Below are 21074 nucleotides of genomic sequence, written 5' to 3'. Positions count from 1 at the left end.
GTCATTTGATCCTCAAAGCCCTTTATTCCCACGTTCAAGAAACACTAGTTGAACATGAACAGAGCCACAGGAACCATTCTAAATATTGGAGTGAGAACTGTGAACATGACAGGTCCCTGCTCTTGCCACCTCAACGGCCCCCGCCAACATCTTATGGCATCAGGAGCCAGATTCTGATGGTTAGATGTTTCACAAGTCTGCAGATGGAAGTTTGCCCCAGAATGGACCGTACCCAGAGTCTACGCTTGATTCGACGATGAAATTTGGGACTGAGTTTATGTTTAGATGATACTTTGGTCTTAAAATTGGGTTAAGACATTTGCAGATGTTGGGATGGGGTGCCTATACTTGACACGTGGGGCAGACATGAATCTGGGGGAGTCAGAGGGTGGCAGGCTGTACTGGGTTGACTAATGCCCCCCCCAATTCATGTCCTTCCAGAAGCTCAGAATGTGACCTTGTTTGAAAACGAGATCACTGCAGATGAGATTAGTTAAGATGAGGTCTTATTGGGATAGGGTGGGTCCTTGACCCAGTGTGACTGGTAGCATTATCATCAGAAGAAAAGAGGCATGCAAAGGATAAAGCCACATGAAGACGAAGGCAGACGCTGGAGTGACACATCTACAAGCCACGGAAAGCCAACATTGCCAGCAACCACCAAAAGCTAAGACAAAGGCATGGAAGAGATTCTTCCCGACCACGCCCAGAAGGAACCAGCACGGCCAACACCTTGATTTCAGATTTCCGACCTCCAGAACTGTGAGAGAATAAATTTCTATCGTTTTAAAGTGGTCCTTTGTGATGGCAGCCCTAGGAGACTAATACAGGTGACTTGCCCGGTAACACACCGTGAATGGACGATGCCACAGAATCGGACTGGAAGATACTGCTTTTCTTCAGTTGTATGTCATCACATCATCATAGAGAATTAAGCACAGAGTTTCCAGAGACAGGTTCGAGTCCAGACTCCACCAGTCACCCTGTAACCTTGGTTAAGTTCCTTAACTTCTCTGCACCCCAATTCCTCCATTTGTAAAAGTGTGGATACTCAGAGTTCCCGCCTTGTAGAGTTGTGAGGATTACATCTACAACCTCCTAAAACAGCGCCTGATGCAGTTAGCTCTCTGTTTTATGTTGCTGTTATGATGCCTCCCTGGACAGATTTCGAGACCCATGATAGGGACTGGGAGCCTTGTTTTATTCATGCTTGTGTTCTCAGTGCTAATCATTGAACTTGGCAGATGATAAGAGGTGAAAAGATGTTCATTGATTTGTATTAGACGCTTAATAATGCTACTTCTAGTCCCAATGGGCTAGGAGAGAGGAGTGAGTCCAAACAGGTCCTCTCCTAGCTGAGCTCAGTCCCCTGAGGACTACCTGTCTGCAGGTCATGTCAGAGGCAGGGCCCCCCGATGCCAGGGGGACGGTACATCCCCAGCTCAGTGAGACACAGCTCTCTGCTGAAATGTCCCTACCTAGAGCCCATCATTTCTAATGGACTAAAGGAGCTGGTGCCTTTAAATTCCGCAGAAAGGGAAGAAAAAGCACTTTAGTTTCAGTCCGTGTTCTCCATTAGACACCCTTCAGGTGTTAGCAATATTATGCCACAATTTCATTATCCATTAAAGCCAGGTAATAATAAGTACACAAAGGTATTTGGAGCCTATTGATGTTAATGAAAGAGATCAATCTAATTCAGAATGTGTGTGCGGAGAGCTCCTTGGAGATGAAATAGGCCCCAAGGTTAGCCTCTAATTGCCTCCTTGATGGTAGACCCCACCAGTACTCAATTTTGCATGACCGTCTTTATGACATAGTTGGAATTTTGACGCCCAGACTCCCGCTTCACACCGAAGCCCATTTTCCTCCTCTCCCAAGCCCCTCCCAACATTCCCAATTCAGAAAGAATGGGGAAGTTGCTGCCATTTAAGTAAGATCCTTGCACAAGAGTGAGAGTTTCTTGGATTTAGACCATAGGCCATGCTGGATCAGCAGAAAGTTCATGATTTCAGGGTTACTTGAATGACCCTGGAAGGGTTTCTCGGGGTCTAAGTTCTCTCTCTCTCTCTCTCACTCTCTCTTACCTGGTGGAGCTTAGAAGGATCTTCTATCAAGTTTATGAGCTGCATTCAATGGACATCTCAACAAAATTAATCTACCCTCGTCTAGAAAGGAAAATTACACCTACCAAAGAGGATGAATGAGGCATCTTTCTTTCCCAAATGCCCCTCTGCATTTTTCTAGGAGTCCCTTGTGGGTCCCCAAAATCCTGCCTGGATGAGCAATTACTCAGTGACAGGACATCTGGTGATCAGCTGCTTACTTTAGTTTCCACAAATCTCCACCCTTTCCATCCAACACGAGTGCTCACATTTCATTTCTACCTCCTCCCGCTTCTACCCTCATTCTTTACAAAACAGAAAAGAAACAAAACACTGTTATACAGAAATAGAATGCTCGCCCTGCTGTTTCTGGGAACCAGCACCTCCAGTGACGTAACTAGAGGAAACCTCCCCTCCATGGCTGCTGGATCGGGTTCCTGGCTGCACACAGACACCCTTGGAGGCTGAAGTGCCTGTGCTCTGGGCTCCCTGTGGAATGCAGCCTGATTCCAAAGTGTCAGCGGTGTCCTCTGAGAAACAACACGTGCCCTGGAGTTGGCAGATGTGATGACATGTTAGCTGGCACCAATGGGGCACTGGAAGCATCTGATTCAGTATTGATGGCAGCGGTGTACATCAGGCCCAGGGCAATGATGTGTGTAGATCTTGGTTCCTCCTGCCTGCCCCACCTGTCCCCCACCCCCTGCTGGACAGCCTGGACTAGGACACAGCAGGTGATTAGATTAAGAGGGAGACGGCCCTTTGCTGCCAGGACCCTGGCAGGCCCAGTGTTGGTATGGAACTGGGCTCCAAACTTCACATCATTGGCCAAGGGTTGGTGAAGGACACCAGGGTGACTCGATTGCTAAATTCAGAGTAGGATGTCAGGTATGGAGCAAGAGAACTTGAGCCAATGGCAGTGCACAGAGTAGGAACAGGGAGGCATGGAGCTGAGAGAGGTCGAGGGAGATAAAGAACTGAACTAGAGAGTCACCGAATCTACTTGAAGTCTTCCAACATTGCAGAACTCCTCCTGAGTCTAGCTCCCCGCCCTGCCACATACGATTGGTGACTCTTCTCAGGATTCTTTCCCTCCTCTGTTCCAGAGTGCCGGGGTGGAAGCCAGCCTTGTTAGATAACCCACCTTAATGCCCAGGGCAAAGGGACCCAGGGAGAAGCTCCAAGAGCATAACATCATATGGATGCCCCCTCCGGCCCCGCTCCACCTGAACACTGAATGGAGAAGCAGGGCGGTGAAGAAGGCAAAGGAATGAGATCATGGTTCTTGAGATCCAGGGGAATCTCTTCTGCCTTCAGTCATCTTTTATGCCTCTGTTCATCATATTTGAAATGGAGATAAGACATAGAAAATCTTTCACCACAGTTGAGAAGACAAATTAATATTTAGGCTAAAGGGTGATATGTAATTACAAATAATGGCCACTCTATGGAGAGACTGAGAGAGAGAGAGAGAGAGAGAGAGAGAGAGAGAGAGAGAGAGAGAGAGAGAGTGTGTGTGTGTGTGTGTGTGTGTGTGTGTGTGTGTGTACGCATGCGCACACACGCTCCTGTTTACCTGCCCCATCTCTCGTCTTTGTTTGTCTCCTCTGTGCGGTGTAGGTAATGGTGTGTGCAGCATTCTCCAGAGTGCTTGGTAGGTGACTGCGTTCCACCTTACACGTGCTGCTCCCTCGCATTTCCCTTTAATGCTTTCCATTATTCGGGCTGCATTAATAATGTTTGCGGGCTGATATCTTTAAAATTAATGAGGTGTTTACTCTTAGCCAAGAAACTCATTGAAATTAAAAAAGCTTTCCTTTTTTTCCCCCTCCCTTTCCCTTGATTAAAAAAAGTGGACAAACAAGCCACCATGCAAGCTTTGCCGAAGACCCAGCCAACTAGGCAGGAACCCATGCCCTACCACAAGGAAGGTGTGAGTTGCGATTAGCTGGTCCGCAGTGATATACATTAGTCAGGTTCAAATCACAGCTGTTTTTAAGGGGCCTTGGTTTAACAACAGCTTTGCTCAAAAGCTGCACACAACACCTTTTAACCAACGGAGGGCTTCTGTGCCCTCAATAATAGGTGATTTCACCACCACCACCCCTCCTTAGTTTATGATTATTCATTGTAACCATAGTACCTTAGTCTAGGCTGAATTTTCCTAGGTCTGTTCCAGGAGAATTCATCTGGCCTGTCTGTAGCCTCTGCTTTTCAATCAGATTACCTGGCATGAAGGACCCTCCCACCCTGCCCCCGCCAACTACTACCACCATCACCAGCTGACTTTGTGCAGAAACAGCAGAGCTGAATGCTAACGATGAGTCCACCGGCTGCAGGAACTTGTTGCAGACCATGTGTCAAGATGGTTTGCCAGGAGGGAAGGGAGGACGGCGCCGCTGGACTGCAAAGCAGCACGCTTCACCGTCCGGCACACACCCCTGCCCCCTCTCCGGGCACCTGCTGGGCAAATCTCCCTGTGAACAATGCAGCCAAGCGCATTCCCAGTGGTGCATCTGAGAAGTTCCAGGTCTCATGAGGCCCTTTTAGAGTAGTTGTTTTTTCTGATCCGGAAACTGTCAGTGGTCTGTGAAGATCCTGAGGGTGATTTGTTAGCTAATCCCTCAAGATGTGCAAGTTAATAATATGATAATTTTATGCATTTGCATCTGGAATTAATTAATAATTTACTTAATTGCAAACAGGACATTAATGTTGAAGAGACACTCGTCTCCAAATTTTTGTTACTATTGTGTGTGTTTCCTTTTTTGTTTCCCTATCAGTAGTAATTAGAAGTGAGGATATCAGGGTTTGGGAAATAGCTCAGTGGTAGAGCACATGCTTAGCATGCATGAGGTCCTGGATTCAATTCCCAACCCCTCCAGTAACAAAAAAAAGTGAGGATGTTGTATGTACTGAAAGGCTTGAGGATTCCTGCTGTGGTGGCTGGTTCAGGTCTCTGTGTCTGAAGACCATTTTCTTTATACTCATATGGAAGGGCTACAGCAGTTCACCATCTGTGACTTAACCTCTGGTCTCTGAAATGTGAGTGTTAGAGACACCGACTTGCATTTCTGATGACAACGAATGGGAATATGCAAGAGAGCAGAGATTCCTCAGCCCAACAGAGAAGGTCAAAGATGGCAGAGAAGCAGCAACCGGGACAGAAAGGGGGCGGACCTACATTAAACCGAATCTGGGCAAAATCTCCAGCGCTGCTCCGCAGGATGTTATATGTTGAGGACACAGAGAGAAGTTCCCACTCACTGTCATTCAAAAATGCCTTTTTGTCATGCGTGGTGTCTTCTCTGCTCCTCAGGAAGGCCAGGTCTACATCTTCCACTGAAAACAACAGAGAAAAACAGTTGAATTGCCCACAGAGAGAGGCACCAATATCAACCCAGCTTTCTAACTCTGAATTCAAAGCCTTCCTTTTACTCCTGCCCCCATGTAACAGTCTTACTAAGATGGGGTTGAATATAATTATTTTGAATTAGGGGTAGGGATGTGGGATAAATACGTTCTAGTCATTGTACAAACACAACTCTGAATTATGGGTTTGTATCCCATTATCTGTAGAATGATGGAGCTGATCCTGTGACTTCTACAACTTTCTCATGGCAGTGGAGGCCTTATGTTATATTTCCAAACCAACAGCAGCAGTGGGCTATATCTTTGGGTACCACACTGAATTTAGCCTGAATTACAAGAGGAGCCAAGTAACTGCAAGAAGAGATTCTGATTTATAGAAAGTCAATTAAGGTAAGAATGAAAGAGACCTGAGGGATGGCATAATATAATTTCACCTGTGTGTGCCAACCTAGCCCAGGTGTGTTTGCCCACTAGCAGACTACATCTCTTATGCCTTACCTGTGTGCAGAATGCTACTGAAGGTTAGGCTGCAATTCTGGATATCAAATGGGAAAGCGTATGTCTCTAAATTGCACGCAGAGACCACCTGGATGGGCTTAGAGTGCTTAATGGTCCCAGATGAATTCACATAAACATAGGGAAGGTCGGGTGATCTTTCAATGTCCACACTATATGAGACACAAGAGGTCTTGTTGTTACAGAGAGGGCTTTTGTCCTTCCAACACATAAACAGAACTGATTATGAAATGGTAATGACCATAACATCCAAGGATAGCCTAGAAGTGCAAAGACAGAATCACATTTGCCAGCAGATAATTCACCCTGGCAAAGGTGGGTTCTGCAATGACAGCCTCATAAGTCAACTCACTTGCTACTGTTTAAACACAGACATAGCCCATGAGCAGCATCAAGCATTAGTAATCAAACCTGTATCTTAAGTGATGTTAACTCATGGTACTTCTAACCTGAATATTCCCAACAATCTGTTCCTTGAGGACAGAGGAAAGTTGAGGAAACAAGAAATAGTAACAATAACAGAGAGTAATCAGCAACTGGTCTGAATATTCTGAAGTCTATAAACCCCACAGAAATACACTTACAACTCATTAATGATGATATCAGGGGCCCAGATGGCACTTAGAGGTAGGGAGATCTCATTAATCTCATCAAACATGCTGGAGTTCCAGGATAAAAACTCATCATCCCAAACCTGTTAGGAGCAGCCAGAAAAGAAACATCACAAAAGGACAATGTCAACGTCACCAAAGAACTGAAGAAGGATTTGAATGAATACTTCAGTTCATCAGCCTGTTAGTACTATCTGTTAGAGAAGACTTTCCAGCCAACATCTAAAGATGGTTGTCCCAACTAGAAACCACCGCCATATATCTTACACAGGTTCTAATAAAGCAGGTCTGCTGCAGATGCAAGAATCTATAAACACAAAGGTAATACCTATTCCTTAGAATAATGACATTTTGCAACAGATCGAGTTCAAGAGTCCAGCATGCACAGAAGGAAACATGATCATTTACCTCACGGTACCATACACTTGTCTTTAATTTTTGATTCTGTGCATCCTGCAAAGCAAAAAGAAAATTCACACCAAATCTTAGAATGTCAGTAAATCAAAGCTTAATTCAACGGTATGACAATTCAGAGGAAGAAAATTGAATCCAACTAAATAATGCTGATGTTAAAAACATTACTTTGACTCTTCAAGATCTGAGGATTCTCAGCTCTTATTACACACACCTGTCGCTATGAGCTTTATTATCCAAGACAAAATGACACCTTAACTGCACTTGACATCTTAAATGATTTGCTAGTCTCTTTCCTACTCTAATTAGTTACCCTGTCATTAATCAGACTGAAAGATGATATGTAGTCTTAGCCAAGTCTGGACTAAAAAGATGAGACCAAGCTTTTATTTGAAATCAAGATGTTATTCATAATCTTTGAATGAGTGTTATCTCACCTGCTACTGGCAGTCATTCCTGGTGTTACCTTATGTTTGGATTTCTCCGCTTATAAAACAGATGGTTGAGTTTAATCTAAATGAGGTATATTTTCGGTGATATAAATAGATGTGATTTTCCATGTCTGCAATGAGTCAGTATCTTTTTTAAAAGGATCCCCCAAAACATCAAAAAGAAACCCTCTTTACTAATTTTTTTCATATTGAATCTAGTAAACGAACATTCTAAATTTACTATGTTCTTAGGGATTAAAAGAAAAGGAATATCTCACAACATATACAAACATCAATTCAAATGGATCATAAACCTAAATGTAAGAGCTAAACTATAAAAGTCTTAGAAGAAAACATAGGAGCTCATGTTTTCATGACTTTGAATTAGGAAACAATTTCATAGCTATGATACCACAAGCACAAGCAACAAAAGAAAAAGTAAATAAGATTTCATCAAAATTTAAAACTTTTGTGCTTTAAAAGATGCCATCAGGAAATCAAGTGACAACCCACAGTATGGGAGAAAATATTTGCAAATTTCATATCTGATAAGGGGCTTGTATCCAGAATATATAAAGAACTCTTACAACTCAACAATAAAAAATTAAATAACCCAATTTTTAAGTGAACGGCAAAGGACACAATCAACAGAATGAGAAGGCAACTCACAGAATGGGAAACAATATTTGTGGATCATATATCTGATAAAGGATTAATATCCCGAATATTAAAGAACTTTACAACTCAAAACAAAACAAAAATCCCTATTTAAAAATGAACAAAGTGACATACGCTTGAATAGACATTTGTCCAAAGTAGACACACAAATGGCCAATAAGCCTGTGAAAACACGCTCAACGTGACTGCTATGGACCAAATTGTGTTCTTCCAAAATTCACATGGGACTGTATTTGCAGATAGGACTTTTAGGAGGTAATTAAGGTTAAATGAGGTCACAATAGCAAGACCCTAATCCAATAGGATTTGTGACTTTAGTAAAAAAATAAGAGAGAATGACCTCTCTTTCTCCTCTGTGTGAGGACACAGTGAAAAGGCAGCCACCTGCAAGTCAGGAAGTGAGTTCTCACCAGGAGCCAAATTGGCCAGAACTTTGATCTTGGACTTCTCAGCCTTCAGAACTGTAAGAAGTAAATTTCTGTCATTGAAGCCACCCAGTCTATGGTATTTGTTATGGCAGTCGGAGCTGGCTGATACAATCTCTATTCTTTAGGAAAATACAAATCAAAACCACAATAAAATTCCATTAGGATGGCTATGTTTTTTTTTAAAAAAGGCAGAAAATAAGTGTTGGTGAGGATAATTGGAACTGGAACCCTTGTACACTACTGGTGGAAATGTAAAATGGTACAGCTACTATGGAAAACAGTGTGGCAGTTCCTAAAAACTTAAAAATGGGATTACTATATGGTCCAGTAATTCCACTCCTCAGCATTTACCCAAAATAATTGATAACAGGGACGTGGACAGATACTTGTACTTCCATGTTCAATAGCAGCATTATTCACAATAGCCAAGGGGTGGAAGCAACCCAAGTGCCAAACAAAAGAAGAATGGATGGACAAAATGTAGTATATACATGCAATGTACTATTATTCCACCTTTAAAAGGAAGAAGATTCTAATACATACTACAAAACGGATGAAGCCTGAAGACATTATGCTAAGTCACAAATAAGCCAGTAACAAAAGGACAAATATTATACGATTCCATTATATATGGTCTAGGTACCTAGACTAGCCAAATTCATAGAGACAGAAAGTAGAATGGTGGCTGCCAGGGGCTGGGGAATGGGAAATGGGGAGTTGGTGTGTAATGGGTGCAGAGTTTCAGTTTTGGAAGATGAGTTCTGGAGATGGATGGTGGCGATGATTACACAACAATGAGCATATACTTAATGCCATTGAATTGCACACTTAAAAAATGTTAAGGTGGCAAATATTATATTATGTGTATTTTACCACAAGCAAAAATAATTTAAAAATGAGCAAAGGACTTGAATAGATAATTCTCCAAAGAAGATGCACAAATATGGCCAATTAGCACTTGAAAAGATGTTCAACATCATTAGTTATTAGGGAAATGCAAATTAAAACCACAGGGAGACACCACTTCACCCCACTGGGGTGGATAAAATTAAAAAGACAGAAAATAAGTGTTGGGGAAAATATTAAAAAATGAGAGCCCTCCTACATTACTAATAGGTTGATAAAGAGGTGCAGTCACTTTGTAAAACAGTGTGGTAATTCCTCAAAATGCTAAACACAGAGTTACCATATGACCTAGCAATTTTACTCCTAATGTATAACCAAGAGACTTGAAAATGTAAGTCCACACCAAAAACCTGTACGGAAAGAAAAAGCAAACCTGCACAAGAATGTTCATAGCAGCGTTATTCACAGCAGTCAAAAAGTGGAAATAATCCAATGTCCATCAAGTGATGAACAGACTTTTAAAATGTGATATATATCCATTCAATAGAATATTTTTCAGCACTAAAAAGTAATGAAATGAATGAAATGTGATACATGCTACATCATGGATGAAACTTGAAGACATTATGCTAAATGAAATTCAGTCACAAGAGACCATTTATTGTATGATATCATATACATGAAATGTCTAGAATAGGCAAATCTATATAGATATAAAATCTATTATCGAGATTTGCAGATACTAGCTAATATACATAAAACAGATAAACAACAAGTTTATACTGTATAGCACAGGGAACTATATTCACTATCATGTAGTAACTTATGATGAAAAAGAATATGGAAACTAATATATGTGTGTTCCTATATCACTGAAGTATTGTGCTATACACAAGAAATTGACACAACATTGTAAACTGATTATACTTCAGTAAAAAATATATATATATATATTAAAAAAGTAGATTCGTTTTTGCCTAACTCTGGTGGGGGTGGAGTGCAGAATGTGACTGTGGTATGAGGGTTCTTTTTGAAGTGATGAAATGCTCTGAAATTAGACAGTGGTGATGGTTGTACAACTCTGTGAATACACTAAAACCACTGAATTGGATACTTTAAGTAGATCAATTTTGTGGTTGAGGCCTACTTTAATAAAGCTGCCATTTTAAAAAATGTATTAATAAAGAAAAAGGAAACCATCTTTGAAGACATTTCCAGGGAATTCATTAGTAAGAAGGTCGATACAGACTATTGATGAAACTATTGTTTCCATGTATAATCCATCATTAAAATTGTTTCAAAGAGAACAAAAGACATGGAAAATTCAAGATGAACACATGTGAAATAAAATGTGCTGATTTTGGTTCAAGCTAAGGAGTCACTTAAATAACTTTTGTACTTCTGTAATATTTAGCGTAATACCAAATTTTGGTAAAATAATAGTTTGGGGAGTTGCAGAATGAAAGCAAATAACAGCTCAATTTTCCACCCCAGAATGAGACATATAAAATTAATTATCCAGTCCATTATCCAACCACATCAAAAATAACTCTTTGTGCATAGGGTAAAAACTACCACTCTCTTCAATCCAGGTTGGGTAGGGGAGGTAGGGAGCTCCCAGTGATATTTATTCCTTGTAGGGGTGCACCTGGAATTGTGTAATACTCAGACTACACAGGGGTTACACAGGTTAGCATCATTTGAAAGAGAAACAATAAATTTCTTAAAGTCCCCCCTTTTTGCAATCAAGAAAGCAAGTAGCTATTGAATAAACATTACTAGGTACCTTGAGAAAGAAGAGATTGTGCAGATACAGAGTGACTCTGCATAAGTGGTTCAGTAAGGCTAGTCTGAGTGAACTCGCTCTATAGGTTTTTATGAACTTCAAATAGATACTTGGGAATGGCAGGTTTTAAAGTGATATACAATTGTCCCTTGGTGTCCTTGGGAGGATTAGTTCCAGAACCCCCTGGAAACCAAAACCTATGGATACTCAAGTCCCTTATGTATAAAATGGAGATGTATTTGCATATAATCTACACACATCCTCTTGTGTGTTTTAAATCATTTCTAGATTATTTATGATGTCTAATACAATGTAAATGCTGTATACATAGCTGTCAGTGCATGGAAACTTCAAATTTTGCTTTTTGGAAATTTCTGGAATTTTTTAAAAGGTATTTTTGATGCACGTTTGGTTCAGTCTGTAAATGCAGAACCCAAGGATGTGGAGGACTGACTTGTACAAAGTGAAAACACTGAATTCACAAGTATTTCCCCAAGGGAACTCTTAGAGGAGGTACAGAGGGGACTCCAAGCCAAGACTGGCTCTGCGGGGATCATGCTAGTGTAAAAAAGACCTCTGAGCTCAGGGTTAGATGACACCACTCTCCTCCAAGTTTTACCAGCTGAGAGGTCCTGAAATAGACCAGGTCTCACCCACTAAAGCACAGCTCATTGCAGTCAGCGAGGGCTCCCCAATAACGGGGAAAATGCCTAAAGTGCCACCTGTATCACCAGGAAATACACCTTTTAACCACTTTCATAACAAATATCCTTTCACATCTATGCAATGTCCTGACCAGTTTCTTCATCACTGTCACGCCAAGTTGCGAACGCATCTCGTTGACTCAGTCGTGTGGCTAGGGAGGAGGTCTCTGTGTTTTCATGTTTCATTTTCACAGTCATTTTCTCCAGTTGTCTCTTATTAACCACCATGTTGATGCCCATCCCTTTGTCATGCTACATGTAACAACAGCGTTAAGATTTTTTTCACCCTAACATCTTTGAGGGGTATCTGGGCGGATTCGTCATTCAGCCCTAAAGAACACAATGTCAAAAAGAAGTTTGAGGCTAAAACTGAAATCTTTTTTTTTTTTTTTTTTTTTTGTCAAGGGAAACAAGTTTCTCAATGCCAGCTGGTGAACATAATTGGTTCTCTGGTGGCATTATTCACAGCTTTTCCCTCTGTGTATCTCTCTTGCGCTTTTTTCTTTAGATACCTTCCATCTTGCTTGTTAAAAGCAAAGGATATTTCAGAGAATTGGAATTCATTAGTCTTCCTAACAGAGGGAGTCTATTTAGATCTAAATTGGTGGTTAGCAAATATACAGATAATTCCCGCACATTCTTATTTATCTTCCCCAGTTCTGAAGACTATAGAAACAGATGCCTCAACGTCTGGCTGGGAGCCTCTAGTCAATGGACTGGAATACAAAGGTATTTGGGATTCGGAATCGACAAAACTCAATAGAAACAAATTGAAACTCTTCACTGTTGAGCAGATTATCTCTATAATCAGATTTCCCTAAGGTACTCATAATACCCAGAAATTCTAAGACAAGACTGTAGTCTTTCATGTAAACAAAACAGGAGGCAAAACATTATAATGGAAGCGAGGTACTGTGATGAAAAGCTGAAAGCTCTCCACTCCAAACAAAAGTTGCCAACAGTTCAGCTGCTGGCAGATGCAGCCAACAAGTCATCTATTCACATTGGGAGTGTCCTTGTCTGAGCAAAATCTGTGCGCGATGTTACCAAGTCCTTCACACTGGCCCACTGGCCCTGCCTCTGGGATGGACTTTAAGATTAGCCCACCTGAATGTAATAGAGACATTTGCAAAGCATATTAGACTGAAGTCATTCATGAAGACAATCCTAGAATTGTACTCACAGATCTTAATCGGTTAGCCAAATATCCACCCAGCATCTTTGAAGTAAGATACGTTGTGCTACATATTGTGGGAAATACAAACGTGAGTTAGAAAATCCTTCCCTCGTGTAGCTATTGATAAATTAGGGTATGTGATATTTTAACAAATAGCTATGTGCATTAAGAAATATACATACTTCATTGGATTTAAAAGAATGAGACTGCTGTCAGTTCGAAGAAATGAGGAAAATTTCTTTTAGGAGCTGAGATTTGAAGGACGATAGTATTTTATAGATGGAGAAGGAAGAGGAAGACATTCAGTGGGGGAAATAGCATGTAAGCAGCATACAGGCAGGAAATAACAAGGAGTTCAAGTTTATTGTAGCATTGAGCATATGCAGGAGATAAAGTTAAGATAGTAGATAGGGATAAAACTAGAGGGATGACTATAAGATTTTTCCACATTTCTGAAGGCAAGTTTTCCATATTCAATAAAATGTCTAACATACTCTTGTAAAAATATTAATATATTCCGCAACGATAGAGAAAAACTTATCTTAAAAAAATAATGGTGTTCTCCTTACCTACAATAATGGATACGGCTTTATTTTCTTTTATTGGGGTAGGAAGAAAGAGTTACATTAAAAATTTCAACTTGATACTGTTGTTCCAAGGGAAAATATTAATATAAAGAGTTTACTCCTGGGGGGAGGGCATAGCTTAGTGGTAGAGTGCATGCTTAGCGTGCACAAGGTCCTGAGTTCAATCCCCAGTACCTCCATTAAATAAATAAATAAACCTAAGTACCTCTCCTTTTCTTTGTTTATCTCCAAATAAGCCTCTAAAGGAAAGTCTGAGCAATTCCACTTTACCTTAATCAATATGAAGTCAGAAAGTGGAAGGATGAGGAGAGACCTAGAATTACTCAAGGCTGATTATACCTCTGCCCTGGAGTTTCATATGACACAGCTCGTATCATGTCTTTATTCAAATCATGCTTTTCCTATTGGATAACGTCCAATAAACAATATAGGCATGGTAACCCACTGACAAGTACATAGCAAGAACTAATATCTTTTAAGTAGGTGAAGATACAGCCCCGGAAAATTGTCTCCAAAATCCGAGTTCAACATCCAATTAGAAAAGAGATTCAAAGGAGTTTTCTCTTGGAGTTCTGTGTAAGACTAGGTCTTTTGAAGTTAAGAGTGGGTATTTTCTGGCATTTAATTAAACAACATTTCTAGGATCTTAGACATGGTACTTCTACTAGTGTGAGTGGAAAAATAAAGCTGGGAAAAGTGAAATTGTTTGCTAAAAGAGGGATTTTTGTGTACCATTCAAATGTACCTGCTTATGAAGAAACAATGAGAAGGGGTTTATCTAAAGGAAAATTATGCTAAAATTACTTGCATCAGATAAAAAATAACAATTTAAACACTATTAGAACAGATCAACTATACTGCTAGTTTCAAACTATTTTTTTCATCAATTTCAATGCCTGATTCTCTGTCAAAAAAAAAAAATCAGTTTATGATTCATAGGATAGCACTAAGATATTAGTATAGAAAAACCACCTCCATTGAAATGAAGAGAAATTATTAAATTATTTTAACAAAGTACATTAAGATAATAAAATTGTATTGTAGGGTACATTATGTATGTTAATTTAAGGGGAACAGGTAAATGGAATTTTACCGTTGTAAGATTTGTACATTTTATATGAAGGGTAATAACATTAATCCTAACTACATTGTATTAAATTAATACATTGTACTAGGGTGTGGAGATCCCCAAAGTAACATCTAAAAATGAAACACAGAGGGATTGCTAACAAGCCAATTTGATTTTAGAGGAACTAAGAGGAGCAGAAAACAGATGAGACAACTAAAAACAAACAGCAAAATATGACAATGAATATATATATGTTCATGTATAAGAAAAATTGTGCTCTACACTGGAATTTGACACAACATTGTAAAATGATTATAAATCAATAAAAAAACAGCAAATGGTATTGGTAAATGGACAAAAAATTTAATTAAAATGCATAGATTGACAGATTAAAAAAAGCAATACTCTGGAATACTACTCAGCAGCAAAGAGGAGTGAATTATTGATACACACAACAACTTAGATGTCTTAGGGAGCCCTGTGGTGATGATTGTGTAGCTTGATGTGGTGGTAATATTGGTTATGCAAAGCTACCCATATGATAAAATTACACAGAAGCACCCCTCTCCACACACACACACACACACATACATATACACAAAAGATCACATGTAAAACTGGAGAAATCTGAATACCCACTGTATTGTATCAACAACAATTTTCTTTTTTTTTTTGATCTTTAAAATGTTATTCATGTGTTTCTTTCACCCATGAGCCCCATGGAGTCTCTGAAGGTTTAAACTATTTTTTTTATTAAAGTACAGTCAATTACAATCTGTCAATCTCTGGTGTCCTAGTCATTCATATACATACATGTATTCGTTTTCATATTTTTTGCATTAAAGGTTGTTAACAAAATATAACATCATTTTCCTAGTATCGATACTGTACTATATTTTTGGAAGATGTTAACATTAGGGGGGGCATTTGGGTGAAGGGTGCACAAAACCTCCCTATAAGTTTGTTTGCAACTTCCTGTAAATTTACAATTATTTCAAAACAAAAAGTTGGGGGGGAAAAAAGCAAGATCAAACTATATGCACTCTCTAAGAAATAACTTTGCATACAATGTCACAGAAGTTGAAAAATAAAAGAATGGACAAACATATACTATGCAAAAAGTTATCATAAAAAAACTTCAAGGAAAAGAATATTATCAGAGATTAAAAAAGGGTATTTCGTAGTGGTAAAGGGTTCTGTTTGTCAAGAGACTTACAATCTTAAAAGTGTATGCGTCTAATAGCAGAGCAGAGAAATACACAAACCAAAATTATAATTGAGAATTTTAATGTATCTCTTTATGAAATTAATAGAACAACTAGACAAAAATGTTTAAGTTATAGAAGATTTTAACAATACTGTAAACACATTTATTGCGTTTACACTTATGGAACAGAGCATCTTTCTATTCAACATTGTACTAGAAGTTCGAGCCAATGCAATAGGCAATAAAAGGAAAGAAAATGTATAAAGATTGGGAAAAAAAAGAAGTAAAATCTTCATTATTCACAGACAAGATCTTCTACATAGAAAATCTGAAAGAATCTACAAAAAAAAAGACTCAAAAATTAATGGCATGGCAGAATCACAGGATCCAAGGCCAGTATATATATGCTATATATATTTTGTATGCGAGCAACAGAGACCCAAAATTAAAATACAATTTTAATAGCATCAAAAATGTGACATACTTAGGGATAAATTTAACCAGATATGTGCCAAACACTGAAAAATACTGAACATTCTGGGAAGAAAGTAAAGAACTAAACAAATGGAGATGTACACTGTAGTCGTGGATTGCAAGCCTGTTGTTAAGATGTTGAGTCTCCTCAAATTGATCTACAGATTTAATGCAAACTCAAAAATTCTGGCAGTTTTTAAAATAGAAATTGATGAACTGATTCTAAAGTATATATGAAAATGGAAAGTACCTAGAAGCATCAAAAACCATTTAAACAGAAGAATAAGGTTGGAAGACTAACACTATCTGATTTTAAGACTTCTACAATGTACAGAAATCGACATAGTGTATTGGCATAAGGAGAAATATGTCGACACAGAACAGAATCCGGAAACAGACCAAAACTATATAAAGAACTCTTGGAACTCAGTAATAAGATAATAAACAACTCTATTTTTTAATAAATAAAAGATTTGAGCAAATATTTTACTTAAAAAGATATACAGTTGTCAAATAAACACATGAAAAGATATTCAACATCATTAGTCTTTAGAGAAATGAAAGTTTAAAACCACATTGAGATACCCCCACAAATCGATTAGAATGATTAAAATTTAAAGAGATTGACAGCATCAAGTGCTGGCAATCATGTGGAGGAAATGAAACTCTCATACGTTGCAGGTGGAATGCACAATGACACAGCCACTTTGGCAAACAGTTTGGCAGTTTCATATATAAAGTTATATAGACTTATACATAGACTTAAACAACCAGCAATCCCACACCTAAGTATTTACCCAACAGAAGTGAAAACATATGCAAAAGCTTATAGTGGCTTTATTCATAATTGCCCCAATCTGGAAAGAACTGACATCACATGGCAAATTGATAAACAAACTGCAGCAATGTGTACAATGGAATACTGCTCCTGATACATGCAACAGCACAACACGGATGGATCTCAAAGGCAGAAGTCAAAAACAAAGGGTAAAATACAATATGATTCCATTCATATGACATTCTGGAAAGGCAAAACTATAGGGAGAAAAATAAAATCTGTGGTTGCCAGGGACTGGAGCTGGAGGAAGGGACTAACTTAAAAAAGATGAATTTCATTCTATGCAATTTATACCTCAAATTTTAAAATGCATCAAAAGTCCATAGAATGCAGTTCAATTAGTGCTTAGAGGAAAATTATAACTTTAAATGTTAAAATTAGAAAAGAAAAAGGGTTTAAAATCAATGATGTAACTATTCACTTTAAGAAACTAGATAAAGAAGAAAAATTAAATTCACAGTAAGTAGAAGAAAGGAAATAAGGATGAGAGCAGATCTCAGTAAAACAGAAAACAATAAGGAAAATTCAAAACCAATATTTGGTTCTTTAAAGAAATGAATGAAATTGATAAACATTTGGCAATATTGGCCGGGGGAAAATAAGAGAAAACCCAAACTACCAATATGAGGAATGAAAGAGGCAGTAACGCTGGCCAGCCTTTGAACATTAAGAGAATTAAAAAGGAATATTGTGAGCAAATTAACTTTCAACTTGGATGAAACAGACAAATTCCTTTAAAAATACAAATTACCAAACCTAACACAAGAAGAAATAGAAAATTTGAACATTCCTATACATGCTAGTGAAATTGTGTTCCTATTTAAATGCCCTCCCACAAAGAAAACGCCAATCCCAGATAGTATACTGGTGAATCCTATCAAACATTAGGAAAAGAAAATCCCCATATTACCCAACTCCTTCAGAAAATTGAGAAGGGAACATTTTCCTGACACCAACATAGCCCTCATACCAACATAATCCTGATACCAAAACCAAACAAATACGTTACAAGAAATGAAGCTACAGCCCAATGCACCTCATTATCACAGCTGCAATCTATAATAAGTAGAAATTCACCTCCAGAAATGAATAAAGAGGATTATACATCAAGATCAAGTGGGTTTTTTCTAAGAAGGCAGGGTGGTTTAATATTTGAAAATCAATCAAAAATAATTTACCATAATAACTGCATAAAACAGGAAAAGCATATGATCGTTCAAATTGATGGAGAAAAAAATTTGATGTAATTCAATATCATTCATGATTTAACAAAAAAATCTCTCAGCACACAAGAAATGAGGGAACTTTTCAACCTGATAAAGAACATCTGTGAAAAATCCATAGCTAACATCAGAGTTAATGGTGAAAGATCTTCCCTAAGAATGGGAACAAGGATGTCTGCTCTCACCACTTCCATTAACATTGTGGTGGAGGTCTTAAGCAAAGCTATAGGACAAGATAAGAAGCATGAAGAGCACACTGATCAGCAAGGAAGAAGTAAAACTATTTGCAGAGGACATGATTGTATATATAGAAAATATTAATCTACAAAAAACTACTGGCATTAGTTAAGTACATTTTGCAAGGTCACGGGACACAAAATCAATGTACAGTAGCTCACAGAGAAAAAAATGTGACAATGAATATATGTATGTTCATGTATAACTGAAAAATTGTGCTCTACACTGGAATTTGACACAACATTGTAAAACGATTATAAATCAATAAAAAATGTAAAAAAAATTTAATGCAATAAAATCAATGTACAAAATGGTCCTATTTCTTTATAATGACAACAAAAAACTACAACATTTTAAAATTTAAGTAGTATTTATAGCAGCAACAAAAATACTTTCAGATAAACTTAATAGAAATATGTGTAAAACTTCCATATTGAAAATTATAAAAAATAAAATGATTGATCTGCAGAAGACCCAAATAAATGGAGAGACAAACCATACTTAAAGGCTGGAAAACTCAATATTTTTAAAATGTCAATTCTCCCCTAAATTTCTCTGTGGATTCCATACATTCTAAACAAACTCCCAGGAGGGTTTTTTTTTTTTTTTTAAAGAAAATTGACCAGCTGATTATAAAATTTATGTAGAAGTAAAAGGTCTTAAAAGCCAAAGCATCTTAAAAATGAAGAACAAAGTTCAAGGACTTACACTATCTGATTTCAAGAGAAATAGTCCCATTTATCAATTAACTGAGTTTTCAGCCAAGACATCAAAGCAATTTAATAGGGAAAGAAAATCCTCTCCAAAAAATGGTGCTGGAACAAATCTTTTCTAAATGCAAAAAACCAACCAAAACAAAACACAACAACAACAACAAAATGACCTATGCCTCACACCATCACAATAATTAATTCTCAATAGATTGTAGAATTAAATCTGAGGAGCTAAAAACTATAAATCTTCTGAAGAAAAATACAGGCAAATATTTTCGTGAACTTGAAGTAGCAAAGATTTCTCAGACAGCACGCAGAAAGCACAAATGATAAATAAAGAATTGATAAAAAATGGACTTCATTAAATTTTAAAATGTCTGTTCATCATAAGACACATTAGGAATATGAGTAGGAAAGCCACAGACTGAGAGTTCACAGTATATAGATGACAGAGAACTTGTGTCCAGAATATATAAGCAACTCCTATATATCTGTAATAAAAGGACAACCCACACAATAAAAAAGAGGAAAAGACTTAAACAGGTCCTTCACAAAGAAAGATATGTAAGCCAATAATCACACAAAAATGAGCCCCTAATTATTAGCATTGGGAAGTACAAAGAAAAACCACAATGAAATATCATTACACCCTTTCCAGAATGTCTAAAATTAAAAAGACTGGTAACACCTAACGTTGGTGAAGATGTGGGGAGATGGGAACTCTCATGGCTGCTGGGCGGGAGGGTATATACCATGTACAACCAATTTATAAATCAGTCTGGCAGTTTGCCATTAAATGTACAACTATCCCATGAGAAGTGGCCATTATTCCACTTCTAGGTTTTACCTAAGAGAAATAAAAATATATGTGCACCAAAGGAATTGCACAGAAATAGCAGCCTTATTCATAAGATCCTAAAACTGGGAAAAAAAAAACCCCAAATGCTGATCAATAGGAGAATGGATAAACAAATCACGATATAGCCATAATGAAGTACTACTTATCAATTGAAAAAAACCTGCTGATATGCACAGTAACATGAATGAACCTCAAAAACATTATGCTGAGTGAAAACTCCAGACACAACAGCAACCATAAAAGTATGAAGTTCTAGAACTGGCAAAAATAATCTCTGATAAAAGAGATCAGGACAGTGGTTGTCCCTGTGGATGGAGGGGATGAGGACTGACTGGGAAGGAAATGAGGGATCTCTCCGGGGTGGTGGAAATGTTTGACGTATTGATAGGGATGTGGATTATGTGGGTACACGCAATTACCAGAACTTGTTGAGCTGTTCTGAAGATCTGTGCATTTCGGTATCTGTATATTGTACCACAATTAGAAAAAAAGTTTTTAGAAGTAGACTGAAAAATGATTATTGAACTACTTTAACAACAACAAAAAAGCTCAGTAAAGTCTGCTTTTTAAAAAAAAAAATCAAGTTAAATTTGGGATCTATTTATATTGAAGACTTTGCAATCAAGAAAAAGGAGAAAGAAGAAGCAGAGATAATTTGATGAGCCATCATCTACTGAGGGCTTACTAAGACCTCTGCTACCTGCTTTACATTCATTTTTCTCCTTAATTCCCACAACAACCCATTTTTCATGGTAGGAAAGACGTGCTTCAATAACCAATACTTCCCAACATTCTTAGC

At 38.0% G+C, this 21074-nt stretch overlaps 1 protein-coding gene across 1 annotated transcript in view; it reads right to left on the bottom strand.

Moving 5' to 3' along the window:
• HTR3B (5-hydroxytryptamine receptor 3B) overlaps positions 1–21074 on the bottom strand; it is a 32146-nt gene that overhangs the window by 4960 nt on the left and 6112 nt on the right. The window contains exons 4-7 of the mRNA XM_010953543.3: positions 7013–7057; positions 6578–6687; positions 5976–6145; positions 5290–5447 (exon numbers count right to left, since the gene is read on the bottom strand). Coding sequence (XP_010951845.2) covers positions 5290–5447; positions 5976–6145; positions 6578–6687; positions 7013–7057 — 483 coding nt within the window. The remainder of the gene's footprint in view (positions 1–5289; positions 5448–5975; positions 6146–6577; positions 6688–7012; positions 7058–21074) is intronic.

This window comes from Camelus bactrianus, chromosome 33 (genome assembly GCF_048773025.1).
Source record: "Camelus bactrianus isolate YW-2024 breed Bactrian camel chromosome 33, ASM4877302v1, whole genome shotgun sequence".
NCBI classification, from domain to species: Eukaryota; Metazoa; Chordata; class Mammalia; order Artiodactyla; family Camelidae; genus Camelus; species Camelus bactrianus.
The sequence above is the reverse complement of the archived record's forward strand: the minus strand, read 5'-3'. Positions and strand labels throughout refer to the sequence as shown.